This window comes from Macaca thibetana, chromosome 7 (genome assembly GCF_024542745.1).
Source record: "Macaca thibetana thibetana isolate TM-01 chromosome 7, ASM2454274v1, whole genome shotgun sequence".
Taxonomy (NCBI): domain Eukaryota; kingdom Metazoa; phylum Chordata; class Mammalia; order Primates; family Cercopithecidae; genus Macaca; species Macaca thibetana.
Genome location: NC_065584.1, coordinates 118,493,308 through 118,514,868, shown reverse-complemented (window position 1 = coordinate 118,514,868; position 21,561 = coordinate 118,493,308). Strand labels below are relative to the sequence as shown.

Genomic DNA, 21,561 nt, shown 5'->3' with positions numbered 1-21,561 from the left:
TTACAGGCATGAGCCACCATGCCTGGTCACTATGTATCTTCTTTTAAATGTAAAATTTATGTTTTACAATTTTTCACATCTACTGAATTAAATCTGAATAGTGACTTTGTGTAAAACAAATTTTGCTGTCCATTATTGCCAAAAAGTCCTGAGCGTCCAGGATGATTTCTCCAGGACATCTCTATTGCTCCCAAGTTTCAAACCGTTTTTTAGGAGCCAAAACTTCAGGATTTCACCCAGATCTGGTTCACATTTTGAAAAGATACAGGATTTTACCTAACCTGCCCTGAGTAGAAAATCATCTTACCATTTTTCCCTTATGATTTCTTTGACAGGAGGGCAGATACTATCATATAGCATACTTCTCAGTAGTTGGAAGGGTTTGAAGGGCCTGATAAGCAATGTCCATAAAGATAAAGGAGAGCTTTTCATTTAAGTAGTCACTCAGACTTTCAGGAAGTTTTGAGTGTTTTTTGTTTCTTTTTTTTTTTTTTGAGACAGAGTCTCACTCTGTCGTCCAGGCTGGAGTGCAGTGGCGCTATCTCAGCTCACTGCAACCTCTGCCTCCCGGGTTCATGCCATTCTCCTGCCTCAGCCTCCCAAGTAGCTGGGACTACAGGTGCCAGCCACTACGCCCGGCTAATTTTTCATATTTTTAGTAGAGATGGGGTTTCACTGTTTTAGCCAGGATGGTCTCGATCTCCTGACCTTGTGATCCGCCCACCTCGGCTTCCCAAAGTGCTGGGATTACAGGTGTGAGCCACCACACCCGGCTTGTTTCTTTTTTTTTTAAGTGCTCAACTAGAGTACCTTCTGTTTAAAAACTGTTACTGAAAATATTTTTATTAAATATTTTAAACCACTATTTTCATTTTTGCTTGTTGCCTTTCAGATCACATATAGACATACATTTGCATGGTTGCAATTATGTGTGTACCATTTTGTATTTAAACCCAGGAAAAATTCTGCTAAGCACCAATTTCAGGTAACACAATAGAAGCTAGTGAGCGAGTCCTTTAATTCAGTTCAAGGAGTATGTTGAGACAGGGCCAGTTGTACTGAGCTCTTCTGCAATTTAGGTGTGATTGTTTTCATTATTTAGAGTTTTCCAAAAAATTTATAAAGCTGGTGAGAATATCCATTTGGTTTAAATGTTTCTTTTATTCAGGAGAACTTGAAGGTAGCTTTGGTAAAATTCAAATGGTGTCTGTAAATTATGGATATTGTTTTTATATTCTTGGTAAAAGATGAAGTATTTAAAATTTTAAAATGCTCCCCAAATAGCTCCAAATATTAGCTTATCTCTTTTGTTCATGGTAACACGACCTTAGTATGGGCGCCTAGGGGAACTGAAGCTTTCCACAGTGGCTTCTGTCTGGTAGGACTGAGCCAGCCAGGCAAGCAACCCTGAGAAGAAGAAGGAGTAAATTAAGGTCAAACAGTAAACTGGAGGAATGAGTGGAACTGTAAAAACCAGCTATACACAGCATTTCCACAGAAAACTGTTGACAAGGCATTTAATTCCACTGAAATTTAATAATCTATTGATTCATATTTGTACCTCTTTTAGATAAATTTTATTTTATTTTATTTTATTTATTTTTTTGAGACGGAGTCTCGCTCTGTCGCCCAGGCTGGAGTGCAGTGGCCGGATCTCAGCTCACTGCAAGCTCTGCCTTCCGGGTTTACGCCATTCTCCTGCCTCAGCCTCCCGAGTAGCTGGGACTACAGGCGCCCGCCAACTCGCCTGGCTAGATTTTTGTATTTTTTAGTAGAGATGGGGTTTCACCATGTTAGCCAGGATGGTCTTGATCTCCTGACCTCGTGATCCGCCCGTCTGGGCCTCCCAAAGTGCTGGGATTACAGGCTTGAGCCACCGTGCCCGGCCTAGATAAATTTTAAATCAAAATTTTCATATATATGAATGTAAATTTATTTCATTCCCTTTTAAAAATATTTAAAAATAAAGCCTGTAATCCCAGCACTTTGGGAGGCCGAGGCGGGCGGATCACAAGGTCAGGAGATCGAGACCACAGTGAAACCCCGTCTCTACTAAAAATACAAAAAATTAGCCGGGCGCGGTGGCGGGCGCCTGTAGTCCCAGCTACTCAGGAGGCTGAGGCAGGAGAATGGCGGGAACCCGGGAGGCGGAGCTTGCAGTGAGCCGAGATCGCGCCACTGCACTCCAGCCTGGGCGACAGAGCGAGACTCCGTCTCAAAAAAAAAAAAAATAAAAAATAAAAATATTTAAAAATAATATATAGAGATTGATTATATTCAGAGTATACAATGTGATTATTTGATATAGATTGTATTATGACTACCACGATCAAATTAATTAACACATCCGTCATCACTCATGATGTAGTTAAGATCCCTGAAAGTTGTTCATCCTATAATTGAGAGTTTGTACCCTTTGTCCAGTATCTTCCCATTTCTCCTACCCCTCAACCCACCATTTCATTCTCTGCTTCCATGAGTTTAATTTTTTTAGATTCCACATATAAGCGAGATAAGGCATATAAGTTCTCGAGTTTATAATGATTAATATTCTTACTTTTCAGATGAGGAAACAGGTTAAACAATTTCCCAAACTCATCAGTGGGTAAGTGGTCTTAATCTGGAGAAAACTGTTAACTACTTTCTATAGTACTGCTCTCACATGCTAAACTGAAAAACATTAATATACCCATAGTCAACACATGGTATACATCTCTTCCAACCTGTCCACCCTCCTCCTACCTCTATTGGCATGATCTAGGGACTGGTCTCTCTCCTTCAAAACTCTCCTTAGAGAGAAAGCAGTGGTGTAGTCAAGAGAAATTGACTTCCAAGAGAAAGTAGTTGTAGTCCTAGTTTCTGGTAACTGGAGCTTTAGACACTAATCTTAAAGATGTTTCTAAAAGGCAAATCTGATGGGGTCACTCATCAATTAAACCCTGTGTTGACTCTCTTGGACTTCAAGACAAACATCTTTGGCCCCTGAACACAGTTCCTTCAGACTCACTTCTTGCCACTTCCCTATATATCTTAAGTTATTCACAGTTCCCCTCTGAAAACTCCATGCTCTCTCACCTCTGAACCTTTTTGAGTATCTCTTCACCTTAGCTTTCTACCCCATGCCTATTCTTTTCCCTTATCAACCTCTAACATCTTTTTTAGGACTTTCTACAGAAATCTTCCAGATGCTCATGAGGATCAGATAAGAGCCTCTTTGTCCCCCTTCATGCCTGCGCTTATCTTATTATATAGATACCACTTCATTTTCTGAGAGTACTTGTCTACTTCTCTGACCTCCCTACCTGGACCCTAAGTTCCTTGGACTATAAAGCACCAGTAGTACAACAGTCCTATCCTCAAGGAAGGGTAGGAAGAATATTAATCTCTCCTCTAAAATAGTTCTGGGGTGGCTGCCGTACATACAGCTCTATCATAGTGTTGGGATCCTAACTCAAATCATTAGACAAGGACAGACATCAGAGACCCATGGTGAATTAAGTTTGTACTTTTCAGGGAATCACAAAGATACTAAGAATACAGGAAGAAACAAAAACCAGGAACCTTGCCTTGTAACCATCTCCTTTCTCAGGTAAGCATACTTATTTAGTACAGAATACATTGTGAAGTACCTATGCCACATATGTGCCAAGGGCTATTAGGTGAGGGGACATGATCATGAGCACAATAAGCATGAACTCTGACTTCAGAGCTGAGCATTTAGAGGGAGACACAGACACTGAATCAACCAAACACACATAAGTATCAAATGAAAACCTTGATAGATGCTACCAAGAAAAAGTCATTTATAAGCTCATAAATGGGGAACCGGAATGGGTGGGTAGAGGGCAAATGTAAGAGCACTTCCATTAAAAAGTGACTCAGAGGTAAGATTGAAAGACTAGGAATTACTCAGGCTGAGGCTGAGAAGAGGGGGATAAGAATGAGGTGCTTTCTAGTCTGAGCTGAAGTGGGGGTGGGCCTGGAGCTTGGCTCTTGAAGTAACTGAAAGAACAGTACAGCTGGAGAGAAGAGAGGCAAAAAAGGTAGGCAGACATCGCCTGGTTGCATTGCAGGCCTGAACTCACCTTATCTTCTGGAGGACAATACCTTGATTCTCTCTGGAAAAATCGTGAGGGAAAGCCCTGTGTATGGTGTTCAGTGTGCTTGAGACGATGAGATGGAACTGAACACAGACTGGGAGCCAGGCCAGCTTGGGTTTGAATCTTGTGAGTAACATGGTAGTGACTGTGGCTAATGATCATTAATAATAAGTAAAGTGCTGAAGTCATAAGGCTCCTTCCAATGACTCCTGTCACTTCCAGTCACTTCTAGTTGAAGCCTAGAGGTAATTATTCACTTTACCAAAGGATTCACTATAAGCATCTTTTAAATAGTACCCCCTAAGGCACCTAAAATAGATGTGATTGACACAGGCAAATCATGCAATTCTGGAGGGACTCCCTCTTAAGGAGACCTGAAGCTGGCTGTGACTGGCTGTGATCATCTGGTCATGATATACTGATAACAGGTCTCTGAGCAAACTAGTATATGAAAATCATTGCCAAGAAAGCCTAGAATCTTTAGTAGAAATCTCAGAGTCCCAGAAACTTTGAGAGAATATGTTAGTTGGAGGGAAAATAAGCCTTGTCTTCCCTCCTTCTTTGTTCTCTGCCTACCTCTGGCCCAACCTCAAATCTTTAAATTTAAATGATGTGGCCCAGCAGAGGCCGGTGGCATAAAGATGGTTTCTCTCCCTCCATTCTCTTTGGAGCTGGTGGGAACTGGTTGGAAGGGAGGTTTCTGCTCTTTTCCAAAGCCTCTCAGAGCTCTCCTCATTCCTGGTAGGCCCTCAGCACTCCTACTGTGAACCAGCTGCTCCCGCCTTGAGACTCTATCTTCAATGCTTTAAGCTGTGCTGTAATGTGTGTGATTGTATGTATTTGATTTTGAAAATTTGGAGAATTCTATGGAAAACTCTAATTTCTTTGTATTTCTACCTGACCTCTGCTCCTCCCTTGAGAAGGAGTTGGATTATGGAATAAGAAGTTTAGGGTATATCTAGACCGGGCAAGTCTTCTTTCTGAAAAGCACAGTACCTTGGCACATAGTCCAGGAACTGGGAACCAAACTGGAAAAAAAAAAAAAAAAAAAGATCAGAGGCCTGTGCTTGTGAGATCCTGTGAGTGGAATGTTGGATGTTATCCACATTCTTCTTGTCATTCCTCAGTCACCCTTCCTCTTCAAGCCTATATGTTTAGGCTTCAGTGCTAGTTTTCCTTCTGTGCCAAACAGCAAGGAATAAGAGGCCTGGAGAAGGAAAATGCTTGATCTTGGGGAGGAGCATGGCCTTCAGCCACCACTGGGGCAATTTTCTTCGTAGTTGCTGTAGTTGTTCCATCCAGCATTCTGTTAGTCTATGTCCCTAGAGGACAGGGACAGTGTCTTATTCCCTTCCACATCCCCAAGCTTTCCAAATAGATCAATAACTATTTGCTGAACAAATGAGTAACCAAACAAAGGAGTAACTAGATTGCCTAGCTGGTGATTCTTGGATATAAAAAGATGGTAAATGATACGGTCTGGCTCTGTGTCCCCACTCAAATCTCATCTTGAATTGTAATCCAAATTGTAATCCCTACATGTTGAGGGAGGGACCTCGTGGGAGGTGATTTGATCATGGGGGCAGTCCCCCCCATGCTGTTCTTGTGACAGTGAGTTCTCATGAAATCTGATGGTTTTATAAAGGGTTTTCCCTCTCTTCACTCTGCATTTCTCTCTCCTGCTGCCATGTGAAGAAGGACGTGTTTACTTCCCCTTCCACCATGATTGTAAGTTTCCTGAGGCCTCCCAAGCCATGTGCAACTGTGAGTCAATTAAATTTCTTTCCTTTATAAATTACCCAGTTTCAGGTAGTTCTTTCTTTCTTTCTTTTTTTTTTTTTTTTTTTTGAGACGGTGTCTTGCTTTTTCGCCCAGGCTGGAGTGCAATGGTGTGATCTTGGCTTGGCTCACTGCAACCTTCACCTCCTGGGTTCAGCTGATTCTCCTGCCTCAGCCTCCTGAGTAGCTGGGACTACAGGCATGTGCCACCATGCCCAGCTAATTTTTGTATTTTTAGTAGAGACAGGGTTTCACCGTGTTAGCCAGGATGGTCTTGATCTCCTGACCTCGTGATCTGCCCGCTTCGGCCTCCCAAAGTGCTGGGATTACAGGCGTGAGCCACCACGCCTGGCTGCAAGCAGTTCTTTTTTTTTTTTTTTTGTGAGACAGTCTCACTGTGCCACATAGGCTGGAGTGCAGTGGCACAGTCTTGGCTCACTGCAATGTCTGTCTCCCAGATTCAAGCAATTTTCCTGTCCCAGCCTCCAGAGTACCTGGGATTACAGGCGCATGCCACCATGTCCAGCTTATTTTTGTATTTTTAGTAGAGACGGGGTTTCACCATGTTGGCCAGGCTGATCTCGAACTCCTGACCTCGTGATTTGGCCTCCTAAAGTGCTGGGATTACAGGCGTGAGCTACTGTGCCTGGCCAGGCAGTTCTTTATAGCAGCTTGAGAACAGACTAATACAGTGAAGAAAAAAGGACAGAAAGGTTGAGGCATTTGCAGAAGGTGGCACCAGTGAGAAATAGAGAAAGAACAAATGATTGTGGGTAAAAATAAAACAAGAGTTACTGATTTTGAATGAAACATATTCATTGTGGGGATAAAAACCCTAGCACTTTTATTAGCACCTTTAAGAAATTTGTCAGGATCAAGTGATTCATTCATCCAGGTTATAAAAATAAATAGCCTAAGGTCCTTTTTTCCCCCTACCTTTATGTATCTGGAAGGAACCTAAGGTCTTTATTATGGCTTATTTTGAGATCTAAACCCTTATGGCTCCAGAAAGGTGATGGTGGGAATTAGGGAAAACAATATTTTTTGAAGAATTTTTGAGTTGGACTCTCCGCATATATACCTTCATCTAGGCTCAAGACGTGCAGAACTAAAGACTCCAGAGGTGCTCCTTGTGCACATAGAAGGAGTTTGAAAATTTGGCTCCATACTTCTAGTTTTCTGTATTTTTTCATGTGAGGAGAGCAGAGGCAAACATGTATTTGAAATATACTAGGTAACTGTCCTATGCTGGTAGAGACTGCCTTGTCCTGCCAGGTCTCTGTAATGTAGTTAAGGCCACTGCATATCTCTGCAGTGGTGTTTCTGAAATCCTTTCCATTCATTCATTCATTCATTCATTCATTCATTTGAGATGGAGTCTTACTCTGTCGCCCAGGCTGGAGTGCAATGGTGCCATCTTGGCTCACTGTGAGCTCCGCCTCCTGGGTTCACGCCCTTCTCCTGCCTCAGCCTCCCAAATGGCTGGGATTACAAGTGCCCGCCACCAAGCTCAGCTACTTTTTTGTATTTTTAGTAGAGACAGGGTTTCACCGTGTTAGCCAGGATGGTCTCAATCTCCTGACCTTGTGATCCGCCTGCCTCAGCCTCCGAAAGTGCTGGGATTACAAGCATGAGCCACCGCGCCTGGGCAATCCTTTCCATTCAATACTACCCATCACTGGTCTGCAGTTTGTTCAACTATAAAAAAGGAAAGTGTTTTTCTTGTTTGGTTGTTATTATGGATTGAATTGTGTCCCCCCAACAAACAGATACGTTGGAGTCCTAACTCCCAGTACTTCACAATGTGACTGTATTTGGAAACAGTGTGTTTAGGAGGTAATACAGGTAAGATGAAGTCATTAGGGTGGACCCTAATCCAATGTGACTGATATCCCCAAAGGGGGAAATTGAGACACAGAGACCGACACCAAAGACAGAAGATGATATGAGGAGACACAGGGAGAAGATGGACATTTAACAGCTGAGGAACACGAGACTACCAGAAGCTGGGAGAGAGGCCTGGAACAGATCCTTCCTCAGTTCCTTCAGAGGGATCATGGCCCTGCTGACACCTTGATTTCAGACTTCTGGCCTCCAGAACTGTGAAAGAGTAAATTTTTATTGTTCTAAACCACCCAGTTTGTGGAACTGTGTTACTAGACCCCTAGGAAACTAACATAGTTATTCTAAAATTTAAATATATGTTTTTGTTTTTGTTTTTTTTTGGTTGTTGTTGTTGTTGTCTTTTTGTTTTTGTTTCTGTTTTTGTTTTTTTTAAAGTTCCTCTGTAGACCAGGTGCAGTGGCTCATGCCTGTAATCCCAGCACTTTAGGAGGCTGAGGTGGGTGGATCACTTGAGGTTAGGAGTTCGAGACCAGCCTGGCCAACATAGTCAAACCCCATCTCTACTAAAAATACAAAAATTAGCCGGGTGTGGTGGTGTGCACCTGTGGTCCCAGCTACTCAGAAGGCTGAGGCATGAGAATCGCTTGAACTGGGGAGGCAGAGACTGCAGTGAACCAAAATTGTGACACTGTACTCCAGCCTGGATGACAGAACGGGACTCTGTCCAAAAAAAAAAAAAAAAAAAAAAAAAAAAAAAAAGAAAGAAAGAAAGAAAGAAAGTTCCTACAAATGGTAATTGTTTTTTCTCAAGAATTCCCACTAGAAATAGTTCCTGCAGACTAAGCTGTACTGGGTTTATGTAACAGACATGGAAAAGGACAGAAGTAATCTCTTTCTAATCTATGTTTAGTTATGGATAAGAGCTCCCTGGCCAGGTGTGGTGACTCATGCCTGTAATCCCAGCACTTTGGGAGGCTGAGGCAGGTGGATCACCCAATGTCAGGAGTTCAAGACCAGCCTGGCCAACATAGCAAGACCCCGTCTCTACTAGAAATACCAAAATTAGCTGGGTGTGGTGGCAGGCACCTGTAATCCTAGCTACTCGGGAGGCTGAGGCAGGAGAATCGCCTGAACCCGGGAGGCAGAGATTGCAGTAAGCCAAGATCATGCCATTGTGCTCCAGCCTGGACAACAAGAGCGAAACTCCGTCTCAAAAAAAGAAAAAAGAGCTCCTTACGTTACTTGAAGCCTTATGATTTTCTGCTTTTGCAGAGTTTGAATGGCCAGGTATTTTCTGCAAGATATGAGCATGAGGATTGCTAAACAGTATTTAGCAGCTCTGTTTGTTTTAAAAAGTATCTGTACAGGCTGGGTGCGGTGGCTCACACCTGTAATCCCAGCACTTTGGGAGGCTGAGGCGGGTGGATCATGAGGTCAGGAGATTGAGACCATCCTGGCTAACACGGTGAAACCCCACCTCTGCTAAAAATACAAAAAATTAGCCGGGCGTAGTGTCGGATGCCTGTAGTCCCAGCTACTTGGGAGGCTGAGGCAGGAGAATGGCCTGAACCCGGGAGGCGGAGCTTGCAGTGAGCCGAGATCTGGCCACTGCACTCCAGAGCCTGGGCAACAAAGCAAGACTCTGTCTCAAAAAAATAAATTAATAAAACAAAAAATAAAATGAAATAAAATTACAGGTAATTTTTTTTTTTTTTTTTTTTTTGAGACGGAGTCTTGCTCTGTCACCCAGGCAGGAGTGCAGTGGCGTGATCTTGGCTCACTGCAGCCTCCACCTCCTGGGTTCAAATGATTCTCCTGCCTCAGCCTCCTGAGTAGCTGGGATTACAGCACACTGCCACACCCAGCTAATATTTTTGTATTTTTACTAGAGGTGGGGTTTGACCATGTTGGTCAGTCTGGTCTCGAACTCCTTACCTCGTGATCTGCCCTCCTCGGCCTCCAAAAGTGCTAGGATTACAGGCTTGAACCACCGTGCCGGGCCAAGGTAATTTTTTATTTGCTTATTTGTTTTCTCAGAATATATGTATTATTATTATTTTTTTAAAGACAGGGTCTCACTCTGTCACCCAGGCTGGAGAGAGATGGTGCCATCATAGGTCACTATAACCTTAAACTCCTGGGCTCAAAAGTTCCTCCCGCCTCAGCCTCTTGAGCAGCTAGGACTACAGGCGGGTGTCACCATGCCTAGCTAATTAAAAACATTTTTTTGGTAGAGATAAGGTCTTGCTATGTTGGCCAGGCTGATCTCAGACTCCTGGCCTCAAGTGATCCTCCTGCCTTAGCCTCCCAAAGTGCTGGAATTACAGGCGTGAGCCTCTGTGCCTGGCCAGAAAATATGTATTAATATATTAATGACTATATTATAACATATAGTGAATATAAAAGATAACCTAGTCTAGTTTTCTGAGTTAAAGACTTTATTTTGTTTCTGACTCTTATTGATAAGCCCTGTCTTTTGGGTATGAAAGGACCTGTCAAAGGATTTTTTATTCATGGAAGTCTAGCTTCTTAGGGAGAAAGAGTAGTCCTCCAAATACCAGTTTAAATTTGTATCACTTTTTCTTCTTTGCTGTCTTCCAGCCCGGTGTTTTCCACTGCAGTGCACTGTATGGTATACTAGGGGGACTGAGCTGTAGTTAGTACATCGTGATCAATAGCTTTATGGATTTTGATTGAAAGTGGCTGGACTACAAACCCGTGTTTGGATACACATGGAACTACTAAAAATAAGCACCTGGCTGGACACGGTGCCTCACACCTGTAATCCCAGCACTTTGGGAGGCTGAGGCAGGAGGATCACTTGAGCTCAGGAGTTCGAGACCATCCTGGGCAACATAGAGAGACCACATCTCTACTAAAAAACAAAACAAAACAAAACAAACAAACAAAAAACTTTTGCTTGATATGGTGGCATGCACCTGTAGTCCCAGCTACTTGGGAGGCTGAGGCGGAAGGATCACTCGAGCCTGGAAGATGGAGGCTACCATGCCATTGCACTCCAGCCTGGGTGACAGAGCGAGACCCTGTCTCAAAAGAAAATTAAAATTAAGCACCAACTAGTAATATTGGGGTAAGTGAGTTGCGTACGAGCCATTCTTTGTTGAAGGTAAGGGTGCCCATTCCTTTACTAGGACACCACTAAAGATCCATTCATGCAAGATAACCCTTGTCAGAAAATCATTGCCAGGGACTGGGAAAGTAACACCCTTTGGAGAACTATTCTTAGCAGGAGCATGAAGGCATCATTGGAGGCATCTGGTGGGTGGGATGAGGTTTGTTCAAGAGCCATATGAAATTAAAAGTCAGGGCTTTTTGGACAGATGCATTGACGCGAAGCACACTAACACAGGGTGGTAGTCAAGCCCAGTGAGCAGAATTAGGCCTTGGCTTTCTCTGCCTAATCACAGATCACAGATAAATTTAAGGTTTTAACTCCAGTCTGTCCCACCTCATGCACAGTAATTCATCAGGGGAGATAGGGGACAGTGACATTTATTGCAGAATAATACTGTCTGTGCCCTCTTTGAGTATAATGTGAATATTTAACAGTGTCAGTCTTTTGCCTGTTATTAGTGTCTCCAGAGTTGTTCAACTTGTTCTACTTGGTGTATTCATAGCTCTCAGTATTAGTAGATGCTCCAAGACTTAGACTGTGTCTTCTTTTGTAGGACCCACATCCTTAGCTCGATGGAGAGCTCTAGCACCCTGTATCCAAGTGATCACTTCATAGAGGTACCCATTTATGCACAGCTTTGTAAACTGAGGGCCAGAGGAGTGGCTGTTTGGGAAGTAGTCATCACTATGTAAGAATCAAACCTTTATTTTTCTTGGTAGAAAGTCAGTAGATACTTTGTTAAACTAAAAACATTAAAATAAAACTACATGGATATTTTAAAATATGGATACAAAAATGGCTAAAAGAGTTCGATTAAAAAAAAAAAAGAAACAAAGAAGGGATAAACCGGAGACTGAAGAAAATTTGTTATCTACAGGACAGGGTGATTTGACTTTTGTGTCCCCATCCAAATCTCATCTTGAATTGTAATTCCATAATCCCCATGTCTTGTGGGAGGGACCTGGTGGGAGGTAATTGAATCCTGGGGGCGCTTTTCCCCCATGCTGTTCTCGTGATAGTGAGTAAGTTCTCACGAGATCTGATGGTTTTATAAGCATCTGGCATCTTCCCTGCTGGCACTCATTTTCTTTCCTGCTGCCCTATGAAGAGGTGACTTTGGCCATGATTGTAAGTTTTCTGAGGCCTCCCCAGCCATGCAGAACTGTACGAGTCAATGAAAACTCTTTTCTTTATAAATTACCCAGTCTTGGGTATTTCTTCATGGCAGTGTAAGAACAGACTAACACACGTGGGAATGGGATGGAAGGGATAAAGGATAGAGTGACACGTCTCTGAGTATATCTTCTCATATCATTTTGATTTTCAACAATATTAATATTTTACTTATTCAAGAAAATGAAATTAAATAAACAGTTATGGGAGAAGACTCTAAAATTCAATATAAATAGGAGCAAACCCAATTGATTTCAAATGAAAAATATAACCACACTGAATGAAAAAAATTAACAAAAGCAATTATTGAGCATAATAATTTGAGTATATCCCTTCAATCTGAAGATTAAAAAATTATAAACAAATCTTGGAACTTTACTTAAAAGGTTAGTGTACTTAAAACATTGATCAATATTAACATCACCAGTAATGAGATAGAACATCATATGCCTCCCGATGTGATGCATTGAGAACATAATAACGCATTGTGATACTCTTGGTCCCCCAAAAACAATTAAACTGAATCTAATGAGGAAATATCAGATAGCCTCAAACTGATGAAATTATTTTTATTTACTTATTTTTCGAGGTGAAGTCTTGCTCTGTTGCCCAGGCTGGAGTGCAGTGGCATGATCTCAGCTCACTGCAACCTCTGCCTCCCAGGTTCAAGCAATTTTCCTGCCTCAGCCTCCCAAGCAGCTGGAATTACAGGCATACACCACCATGGCCGGCTAATTTTTGTATTTTTAGTAGAGACGGGGTTTCACCATGTTGGCCAGGCTGGTCTCAAGCTCCTGACCTCATGATTCACCCTCCTTGGCCTCCCAAAGTGTTGGGATTACAGGAGTGAGCCATCGCGCCCAGCTGAAATTATTTTTAAAAATTGGACTGTAGGTGCTCTTTAAAAATGACTATATCATGAAAGACAGAAAAGTTGTAGACAGATTAAATAAGTCTAAACATGACATGACAACTAAATGCAATGTGTGATCCTGGATTAGATATTGAGCTGGAAAATAAATTTTTATAATGAACATTTACTAGTTTTCCAAATAGAAAAACTAGGAAAATTTGAGTGTGGACTGTAGATTACATAATAACATTGTAACAATGTCAAATTTCCTGATATTTATGTTTGTATTGAGGTTATGTAAAATCATCTTCTTCTTAAGAAATACACACTCTAAGGTCAGATGCGGTGGTTCATGCCTGCAATCCCAGCACTCTGCGAGGCCGATCTGGGGGACTGCCTGAGCCTAGGAGTTCAAGACTAGATTGAGCATCATGGTGAAACCCTGTCTCTACAAAAAGTAGAAAAAAAATTAGCTAGGCATGGTGGTGTGCGTCTGTAATCCCAGCTGCTGAGGTGGGATCACTTGAGTCTGGGAGGTCGAAGCTGCCACTCCAGCCTGGGTGACAGAGTGAGACCCTGTCTTGAAAAAAAAAAAAAAAAAAGAATGAAAAAAGGAATACACACTCAAGAAGTATTTAGTGGTAAACTGGCAAGATGTCTGCAACTTACTCTCAAATGGCTGAGAAAAAATGTGTGCGCACACACACACATAGAGAGCAGGCACAGATGTGGCAAAATGTTAAATGAGGAATGTGGGTGAAGGACATTAGGAGTCTTCTTATTACTCTCGCAAGTTTTCTGTACATTTTAAATGATTTCAAAAAAGTTTTGTTTTTAATTGCTTCTAGCTTCTTCTTTGACCATTAAACTTACTTCACTTCTTCCTCACACTCTCTATCTGGGGTCCTTATTGGGCAAGAGTTTACATTATCTTGAACTTTACCAGTAAAACGATATGAGGAAGATGGAAATTAGTATCACTTACAATGGGAATGAAGTGATTGGGGCACCAACTGTTTACGCAGTTGAAGAGGAAATGCTGCTGCCCCTTTTGGTGCAGTCTCCACTCGGTAAAGGACTGTGGTTTGAGGTCTGCCCCACCTCCCTTGTCCCAGAGGGAAGGGAAAGCATTTTACTCACAGATCTCTTGTTATCATTATTTAATCTTAGTTTGGTCATTGGTAACTTAGAGGAAAGGAGGAATCACAAAAGGTAGCAAGAAGGACGTGTATCCATACTGTGTATCAATCCCAACTTTCTTGAAAGGCCAGGCCATGCGAAGGTGTGTGGGACCCCAATATAGATGGATCTAATGAGTTACTCTGAAACAATTTTCTTCGTTAAATGCTCTGCACATAGTGGTTAAATGTCTTTAATATCTACAATAGTGCTAGTACAACACAGGAAAGCAGCCCAGTCCCCATATCCTTTGCTGTAATTCCAGTATTTACAGTAGACAACTGGAGATTCTAATCCAGAGGTTGGGGTACAGATTTCGCAATTACAAAGAGCTGGCGTCAGTATTGTCTTCAGAGGACATTCACCAAAGGAGCAAAGCAAAGGCTGAGAATATTGACAAAATGCGTTGTTTAACCAAAAATTGAATGGAAAACAGATTCCCTGACAAGCCATCAAATTCAGAGTTGCGGGGAAACAAGTTACAATGATAGCAAAGTAACAGCATCCAGTAGGTAACTAGCCAAAGTCATACATAGTTTACTATAGACAAAGACTGAAGACTGGGGACATAGAAGGCCTAAGATCTCAAGTCAGGCCATGAGCCTCCCACCCACCCACCAGGTCCCTGTAGTTTACAATTGGGTCTGTTCATTCTGAGGACCCCACTAAAGCCCCTATTCTATAGAAGTCTAGATGTCCCTAGTAGTTTGGGATATTTTTTGTCTATGTCAAGAGGCTTTGGTAGTCTGCAAAACTGGCTGCTTTCCAAAGCCAATGATAAAGAAAGAAGCATCGACCTCTCTCTCTCTCTCTTTTCTTTTTTTTTTTTTTTTTTTTTTTTTTTTTAAAGGCAGGGTCTTGCTCTGTCACCCAAGCTGGAGTGCAGTGGTGTGATCGTAGCGCACTGCAACCTCTAACTCCTGCAATCCTCCTGCTTCAGCCTCTGAAGTAGCTGGGTCTACAGGCACATACTACCATGCCCTGCTAATGCCCAGGTATTTAAAAAATTTTTTCATAGAGACGGGGTCTCCCTATGTTGCCAGGCTGGTCTTGAGCCCCTAGGCTGAAGCAGTCCTCTTGCCTCATCCTCCCAAAGGGCTGGGATTAGAGGTGTGAACCACCACACCCAGCAATACACTTCTTAATCAATTTCACAAAAGATGAACAAAAAGGGCCAAGTCCTAAGCAAGTGCAGAGCGTGTAAAGAGTACCCTCAGTGGCATCCCTTCCCGATTTGTGTTCTTTTGTTTAAATTAGCTTGTTTCACTCTCAACTGCGAATGGTGAATGCCCAACATGGGCTTAAGAGCCTATTCTCATGAAGGGATTTTCATCTTTGTCAGGAATCAAAGCCTTAAACGAAGACTCAACTGTTTATCTGGAGCTGGTAGAGCAGGTTTGCTTTCAGGTTTGCCTGAAAGCCTCTGTGCTGGAGAACTGAGCCAATTACTATTCCCACCCAATTCCTGGCAGGTGTCAACCTGCCCTTTACAAAGTCTCAGCAGATGCACTGCTTACAAGATGTTTCATGTCACGTAATCTTTATAGGGGACCAGTCCCATCCTGCCCGAGATTCTACTACCCTGAAGCCTCCCTGGGACATCCTGTGAGAGACTGATTATCCTCTTCAGTGGTAGGCTGAAGCTCTCCCATACTCAGGTACATTTCTAATTCCCAGGACAACTAAACCAGCTATTTTTCCATCCTCGTAGCAAATGACACTGAAAAGGACCTGGCCTACACTAAGACACATGAAGTCTGGTGATTTTTAAATCCAGCTGCAGATGTAACCAACAAGTTAAATAATGTCTGACAGGAGTGCTTCATCTTTAAAATCCTTGTTGTGCACCACACTACTGCTTCTTTGTGGACTTTTGTCCACAAAGGTCCTTTGATTCAGTTTGTTGATACACACTCAGAGATTTCAATTAAATGTGTGTTGTTTTTTGTTTTTTTTTCTTTTTTGAGACGGAGTCTCGCTTTGTCACCCAGGCTGGAGTGCAGTGGCCGGATCTCAGCTCACTGCAAGCTCCGCCTCCCGGGTTCACGCCATTCTCTGGCCTCAGCCTCCCAAGTAGCTGGGACTACAGGCGCCCGCCACCTCACCCGGCTAGTTTTTTTGTATTTTAATAGAGACGGGGTTTCACCGTGTTTGCCAGGATGGTCTCGATCTCCTGACCTCGTGATCCGCCCATCTCGGCCTCCCAAAGTGCTGGGATTACAGGCTTGAGCCACCGCGCCCGGCCTAAATGTGGTTTTTAATAATCCTCATGCCGTCATGCATGTTAACTGTTTTATTTTCATGCATTACTATGACCTACACTTTGTTTTTAAAAATGAAGCTTTCAGATCATTTTCAGCTTCGTCGCACCCTCAAGTGTGCTTTTCTGGCCTTCTCATTTTTGACTGAATTTGGAGAGGAATGAAGAAGTCATTTTTAGGCCCTGATTTGAAGGACCTATCAAAAAAGAAAGTCTTTCCACCCCCACCCCACCCCGCAACCCCCTGCTTGGAGGCAGCCAGTTGACCTGCTTGTGTCTTGGTGTGAATTGGGGATCTGAACAAGGGAAACTGGAGGCTGCAAAAGGGCTCTGGAAGAAGTTCAAAAGCAAATTTGTTTTCCACATTTTGCTCAGATTTGCCCTGTGAAGAGATTAGAAAGCAAGATCTCTGAAAACAATATAAGAACCTTAATTCAATAGCCTGGAGAAAATCTTCAGCCAGTGAAGGGCTCTTACACAATTAGTCTTCCTAAGAACAGAGCATAAATCAATGGTTTCAAATGGGCACAAAATAGAATGCAAAATATATATTTTTTTAGATAAAAGAAAAAATTTCCACTGGCAAAAACTAGAATAACTGACTATGGAGACTTTATTAGCAGAATAGAGGCCCCTTTAAAGGACTGGGTATGACCAGGTTTCAGTCCTTCCAGACGCTGGATTCTGAGAGGAAGGATGGTTCCCTGGAGATCAGCATGGGTTCAGTGAGTACGAGGAATTGGCATTGGATATGAAAGGGAAGAGCAAGACCTTCACTCAGATGTAGGGACAGGAAAACAAACCACAGTATAGACCACATAATAGCTGCATTATAGATAGTGATCAGTTTATGACGATACATATTCTTAGAAGCCAGTCTTGTTAACAAGTGACACTGATGTACATTCTCCCGGTTCTCACTGGCACAAGACAGCTTCATAGACACATACATACTACACAAAATTCTATGACAGGTTTCCACAGGAAAAGGTTTCCACCTGGTCTCTGCTATTTCCTACAGAAGGGACAAAAGTTCCCTGAGTCACTGTTCACTGTTACCCAGTGTGCTTCCTCCTGTGAAGGGCCATGAGCCTATCTCTTTACTTCATTGGCAAACTCCAGTGGCATCAAATGGCCTTGGTCATAGACAAGAGTCATTTAATACGACAGCAATTGCTGCAGCTGTGACCCCTTCCATTTGGCAACAGACCTTGAGCCTTTACAAATATCTTCAAGGACTCAAAATGAGATGTTTTCTTTTTGAAAATATACAAACCAGAATCAGCTTGCTCTTGCTCAGAGGATGTTGACTGTGGTCACTGTTCTTTTGAGAGGAGTCGTTAACTTTTCAGGGTAGCTTGCTGTTCCCCTGCCAGTACAACTTCTCTTCCACTTTTTTCTTTTTCCATCGGCAGAGAAGCAGCATCTTAAAGGTCTTCCTGAAGGTTCTGTTGCAGAGGGCATAGCAGATGGGGTTGACAGTGCTATTGACATAGCACAACCAGTAGCCCAAGTGCCACAGGGTGACTGGGACACACTTGTCACAGAAGGTAGAAACCAGGACCATGATGTTATACGGGGTCCATGTGATGATGAAGGCCAGGAGAATGGCACTCAGTGTCTGGGCTGCTTTCCTCTCTTTGACTAGGACCATTCTCTTTCGTTTGGTCATTTGATGGCTGGGGTTGGGATTGAGGCCTTTCGTTGAAGGCTCCTTGGCCACTGGGAGGGAGCAGGGCATGATTTTCACCTTGTGACAGCCGTTGTTGTTCTCCTGGGTCCCGTCAGCTTTTACCACCAATCGGAACTTATAGGCCACACATTTCTGACTCTTGGGTCTATGAGCAGCTGCTGGAGACAGAAAGTAGTTTGGGGTGTCAGAGTCATGTTTTTCAGTTTGAGCTTTCACAAAAGTTTCCTCAGCGTCTTCAGAACTGAATTCTTCCCCTGGGCTTTCCTTACCCCGACTCTTGTAGACCACTTGGAGGACAGGGTCAGTGGCGGGCTTGTCCTCATCCTCTGAGGAAGGGTAACTGCTACAGGTGGTGAGCTGCTCAGCTTTGGCCTGGTTGGTGCTTGGGTCAGTGGCTTGGGATGGCTTCCCACTGGTGGAGGCGCTCCTGCGGGAGGATGACCAGGAGGTCTGGTTCCTTTCCCTCTGGGCCAGGGTGGGTCGAGGACAGCGCAAGCAAGATCTGAACAGAGCCCTATGAGCTGGCTTTCTCTTCTCAGCTTCGGTCACAGAGTCAGAACCCTGGAGGTCAGCCAGGTCCTTGGTTCGCTTCTCTGTTTCCCGGTAGATTCGACAGTAGAGGATGGTCATGACAGAAACAGGGATGTAGAAAGCAGCAATGGCAGTGCCAAAAGTGATGGTGGGCTCTGAGAGAAACTGGATCTGGCACTCATCCAGTGGAACTGTCCGCTTCCCAACCAAGTACTGCCAGCAGAGGATTGCTGGGGCCCAGAGGATGAAGGAGATCAGCCAGGCCAAGCCAATCATGACGCCAGCCCTTTTCGGAGTACGCTTGGCCCGATACGTCAAGGGTCTTGTGATGGAAAAGTAACGGTCAAAACTGATCACCAGAAGGTTCATGACAGAAGCGTTGCTGGCCACGTAGTCCAGTGCAAGCCAAAGGTCACAAGCCAGACTCCCAAGAGCCCAGCGTCCCATGAGGATGTAGGTGGTGTAGAGGTTCATGGAGAAGATCCCAATGATGAGATCTGCACAGGCTAAGCTGAGCAGGTAATAGTTGTTAACTGTCTTGAGCTGGCTGTTGACTTTGAAGGAGATCATGACCAAGACATTGCCCACAATAGTGATCAGGCTTACCACAGCAGTCACTGCTGCAATGCTGATGACTTCCCACAACCTGTGGCGTTCCAAAGGCTGGTGATTTACTGGGGTGCCATTGACGGTGGTTGCATTGTGGTAAGAGTCCCCTTCCATCCTGGTGCAAAATTTTTATATTAGAATAGTCTTAGGTTCTAGGCTGTTCTCGATTTCAGCTCTTGTTGGCCAGCATCTGGAAGAGAGGGAAACACATGAGCTCCGCACAGCAGCATGACTTTCTTGTCCATTCATTGTTTATAGTTTCTAACAATATTAAACGTGGCTGCACACATATTCAGAGCAAGATGCTGACATCTCTAAAGTTTGATCACCTATTTTTAATGGCATCTTTTGCTGCCATTAATGGCAGCTTTTGCTGCTAATGGCCTAGTGCCCTTCTTCTGCGTGAGGCTGCTGCCCTCTTGTGGCAATTTTAAAAAGGGCTGGGAAGACGAGGAGGGTGAAGGGAAAGGAAAAAAAAAAGGATTGTTGAGAAGCAGTAAAGAGGGGAAAGCAGGGATGTTAAATCACCTTAGATTGCAGTGGCCGTAAGGGCAGAGACCTTATTTTTTTTAAGATTCTGGTGATAAATACCTAAATTGTCATGCACTGGGGAAAAAGTGGTATCTATTCTATAGTCCCAGTCTCCATTATTAAACATTACTGAGGTGCTGTTGTGAGCCAAGACCATATTATACCACTTCTTTTTGCCCTAATGCACAAACTCCAAGTGCATACCTGGTTTTCATCTAGGGGATTTGACATTTGCCCCAGCTGCTGAAGATAAGGACCTTCTCTCTGTTCCTGGACTATTTGCAATATCATAGAATTGTTTTAGGTTATCTTTTTTCTGATTGTAGAGTAATATATTCCTCATAAAAGTTTGAACAATGTCAAAATGTAAATCTTAGAAAGCAAAAGTCTCTTCTAATTCCATCTTGCAGAGGTAATCAATGCTAACAGTTTAGTGTATATTTTGGCATTTTCCCATATGCATATACTAATAAATAAATATTTAAATACAATTGCCCCTATGCATATACTAATACTTTTACCATTTACAATTTGAATTTTGTTTTTAACTTAACAAATGAATTATCACGGACAGCTTTTGTATCAGTACATCGAGAGCTATCACTTTCATTGTACATTATTCCACTTAATGGATGTACTATATTTAATTAACCCTCTGTTGACAAATTTTAACTTTTAAAACTAAAAGGAAATTTTCCTTTTGTAGATTAAAAAAATCTATGTACATGATAAAGATTTCAGTGGGTACCAAAGGATAAATGGCAGGAATTAGGTCTCCCTCCCACCTCTGACCTCCAAGCTTGCAAGCCCCCCTTTTCAGAGGTAATCACTGCTACCATTTATTTTTCCTTCTAGAGATACATGTGCATACAACGTATATTTGATGATATATAACAAATACCACCTTGACATGATAATGGGCGGTAAAAGGAAAAAAAAATCTTTTTTTTTTTTTTTTTTTTCGGAGGGGGACGGAGTCTCGCTCTGTTGCCCAGGCTAGAGTACAGTGGTGCTATCTTGGCTCACTGCAAGCTCTGCCTCCCGAGTTCACGCCATTCTCTTGCCTCAGCCTCCAGAGTAGCTGGGACTACAGGTGCCCACCACCACGCCCGGCTGAGTCTTGCTCTTGTCGCCCAGGTTGAAGTGTAGTGGTGCCATCTCGGCTCACTGCAACCTCCACCCCTCGGGTTCAAGCAATTCTCCTGCCTCAGCCTCCTGAGTAGCTGGGATTACAGGTGCCCGCCACCATGCCCGGCTAATTTTTGTACTCTGTAGTAGAGATGAGGTTTCACCATGTTGGCCAGGCTGGTCTCGAACTCCCGACCTCAGGTGATCTGCCCGCCTCAGCCTCCGAAAGTTCTGGGATTATAGGCGTGAGCCACCGTGCCCAGTGAAAATCTTTTTGTTGACCCTTAAAATACCCCATGTGGGCAATTTTGTTTAATGGGGTATTTCTGCTCTACCAAAAGTCTTGACACTTTTTTGATAACAGTAACTGACATAAAGATGACAAATTTGTGAAGGGCTACAGTTTTCTTGGCTTTGCTTTATATTTCCAGCTGTAATTTTGGGTGTTTTTGTAACACCTCAAATTCAACATGGAATCCAGTTGATGATATTGTCTTGCACCGGAAACCAGCTTCTCCCATCTTCCCAATCTTGCTTGCTTCTTCACCTCCTGAACACATGCAGTCTCACTGACCCACGAAGGCCCCTCTTTTTGGTCCCTCTCCATTCCTGATGCTCCATCTGCTACCTTCTACCTCTAACACCTTGGCGTTGTCAACATTCTTCAAGCTGTTAAAGCAAATTCTAAGGTTGCCAGGTCATTAGGTAGAGATTCCCTGGCATCTGAAAAAACCAAAGTTACTC

General features: G+C 43.1%; 2 protein-coding genes and 1 long non-coding RNA gene across 3 annotated transcripts in view; 1 reads left to right on the top strand and 2 right to left on the bottom strand.

Annotated features, from left to right (window-relative positions):
• EMC4 (ER membrane protein complex subunit 4) overlaps positions 1–21,561 on the bottom strand; it is a 250,319-nt gene that overhangs the window by 148,168 nt on the left and 80,590 nt on the right. The window lies entirely within an intron of this gene.
• On the top strand, positions 1,985–9,266 carry LOC126958876 (uncharacterized). The gene is made up of 3 exons (XR_007727341.1): positions 1,985–2,605; positions 3,514–3,589; positions 5,796–9,266. It is a non-coding gene; the product is annotated as an uncharacterized LOC126958876 (long non-coding RNA).
• CHRM5 (cholinergic receptor muscarinic 5) lies at positions 16,932–19,342 on the bottom strand. Its single transcript, XM_050797553.1, has one exon. It carries the CDS (start codon positions 19,270–19,272, stop codon positions 17,674–17,676), a length of 1,599 nt encoding a protein of 532 aa, XP_050653510.1. The 5' UTR covers positions 19,273–19,342; the 3' UTR covers positions 16,932–17,673.

Bases quoted from the DNA above. Each gene is read 5' to 3' on its own strand.
- CHRM5 (XM_050797553.1), bottom strand. From the start codon at position 19,272: ATGGAAGGGGACTCTTACCACAATGCAACCACCGTCAATGGCACCCCA.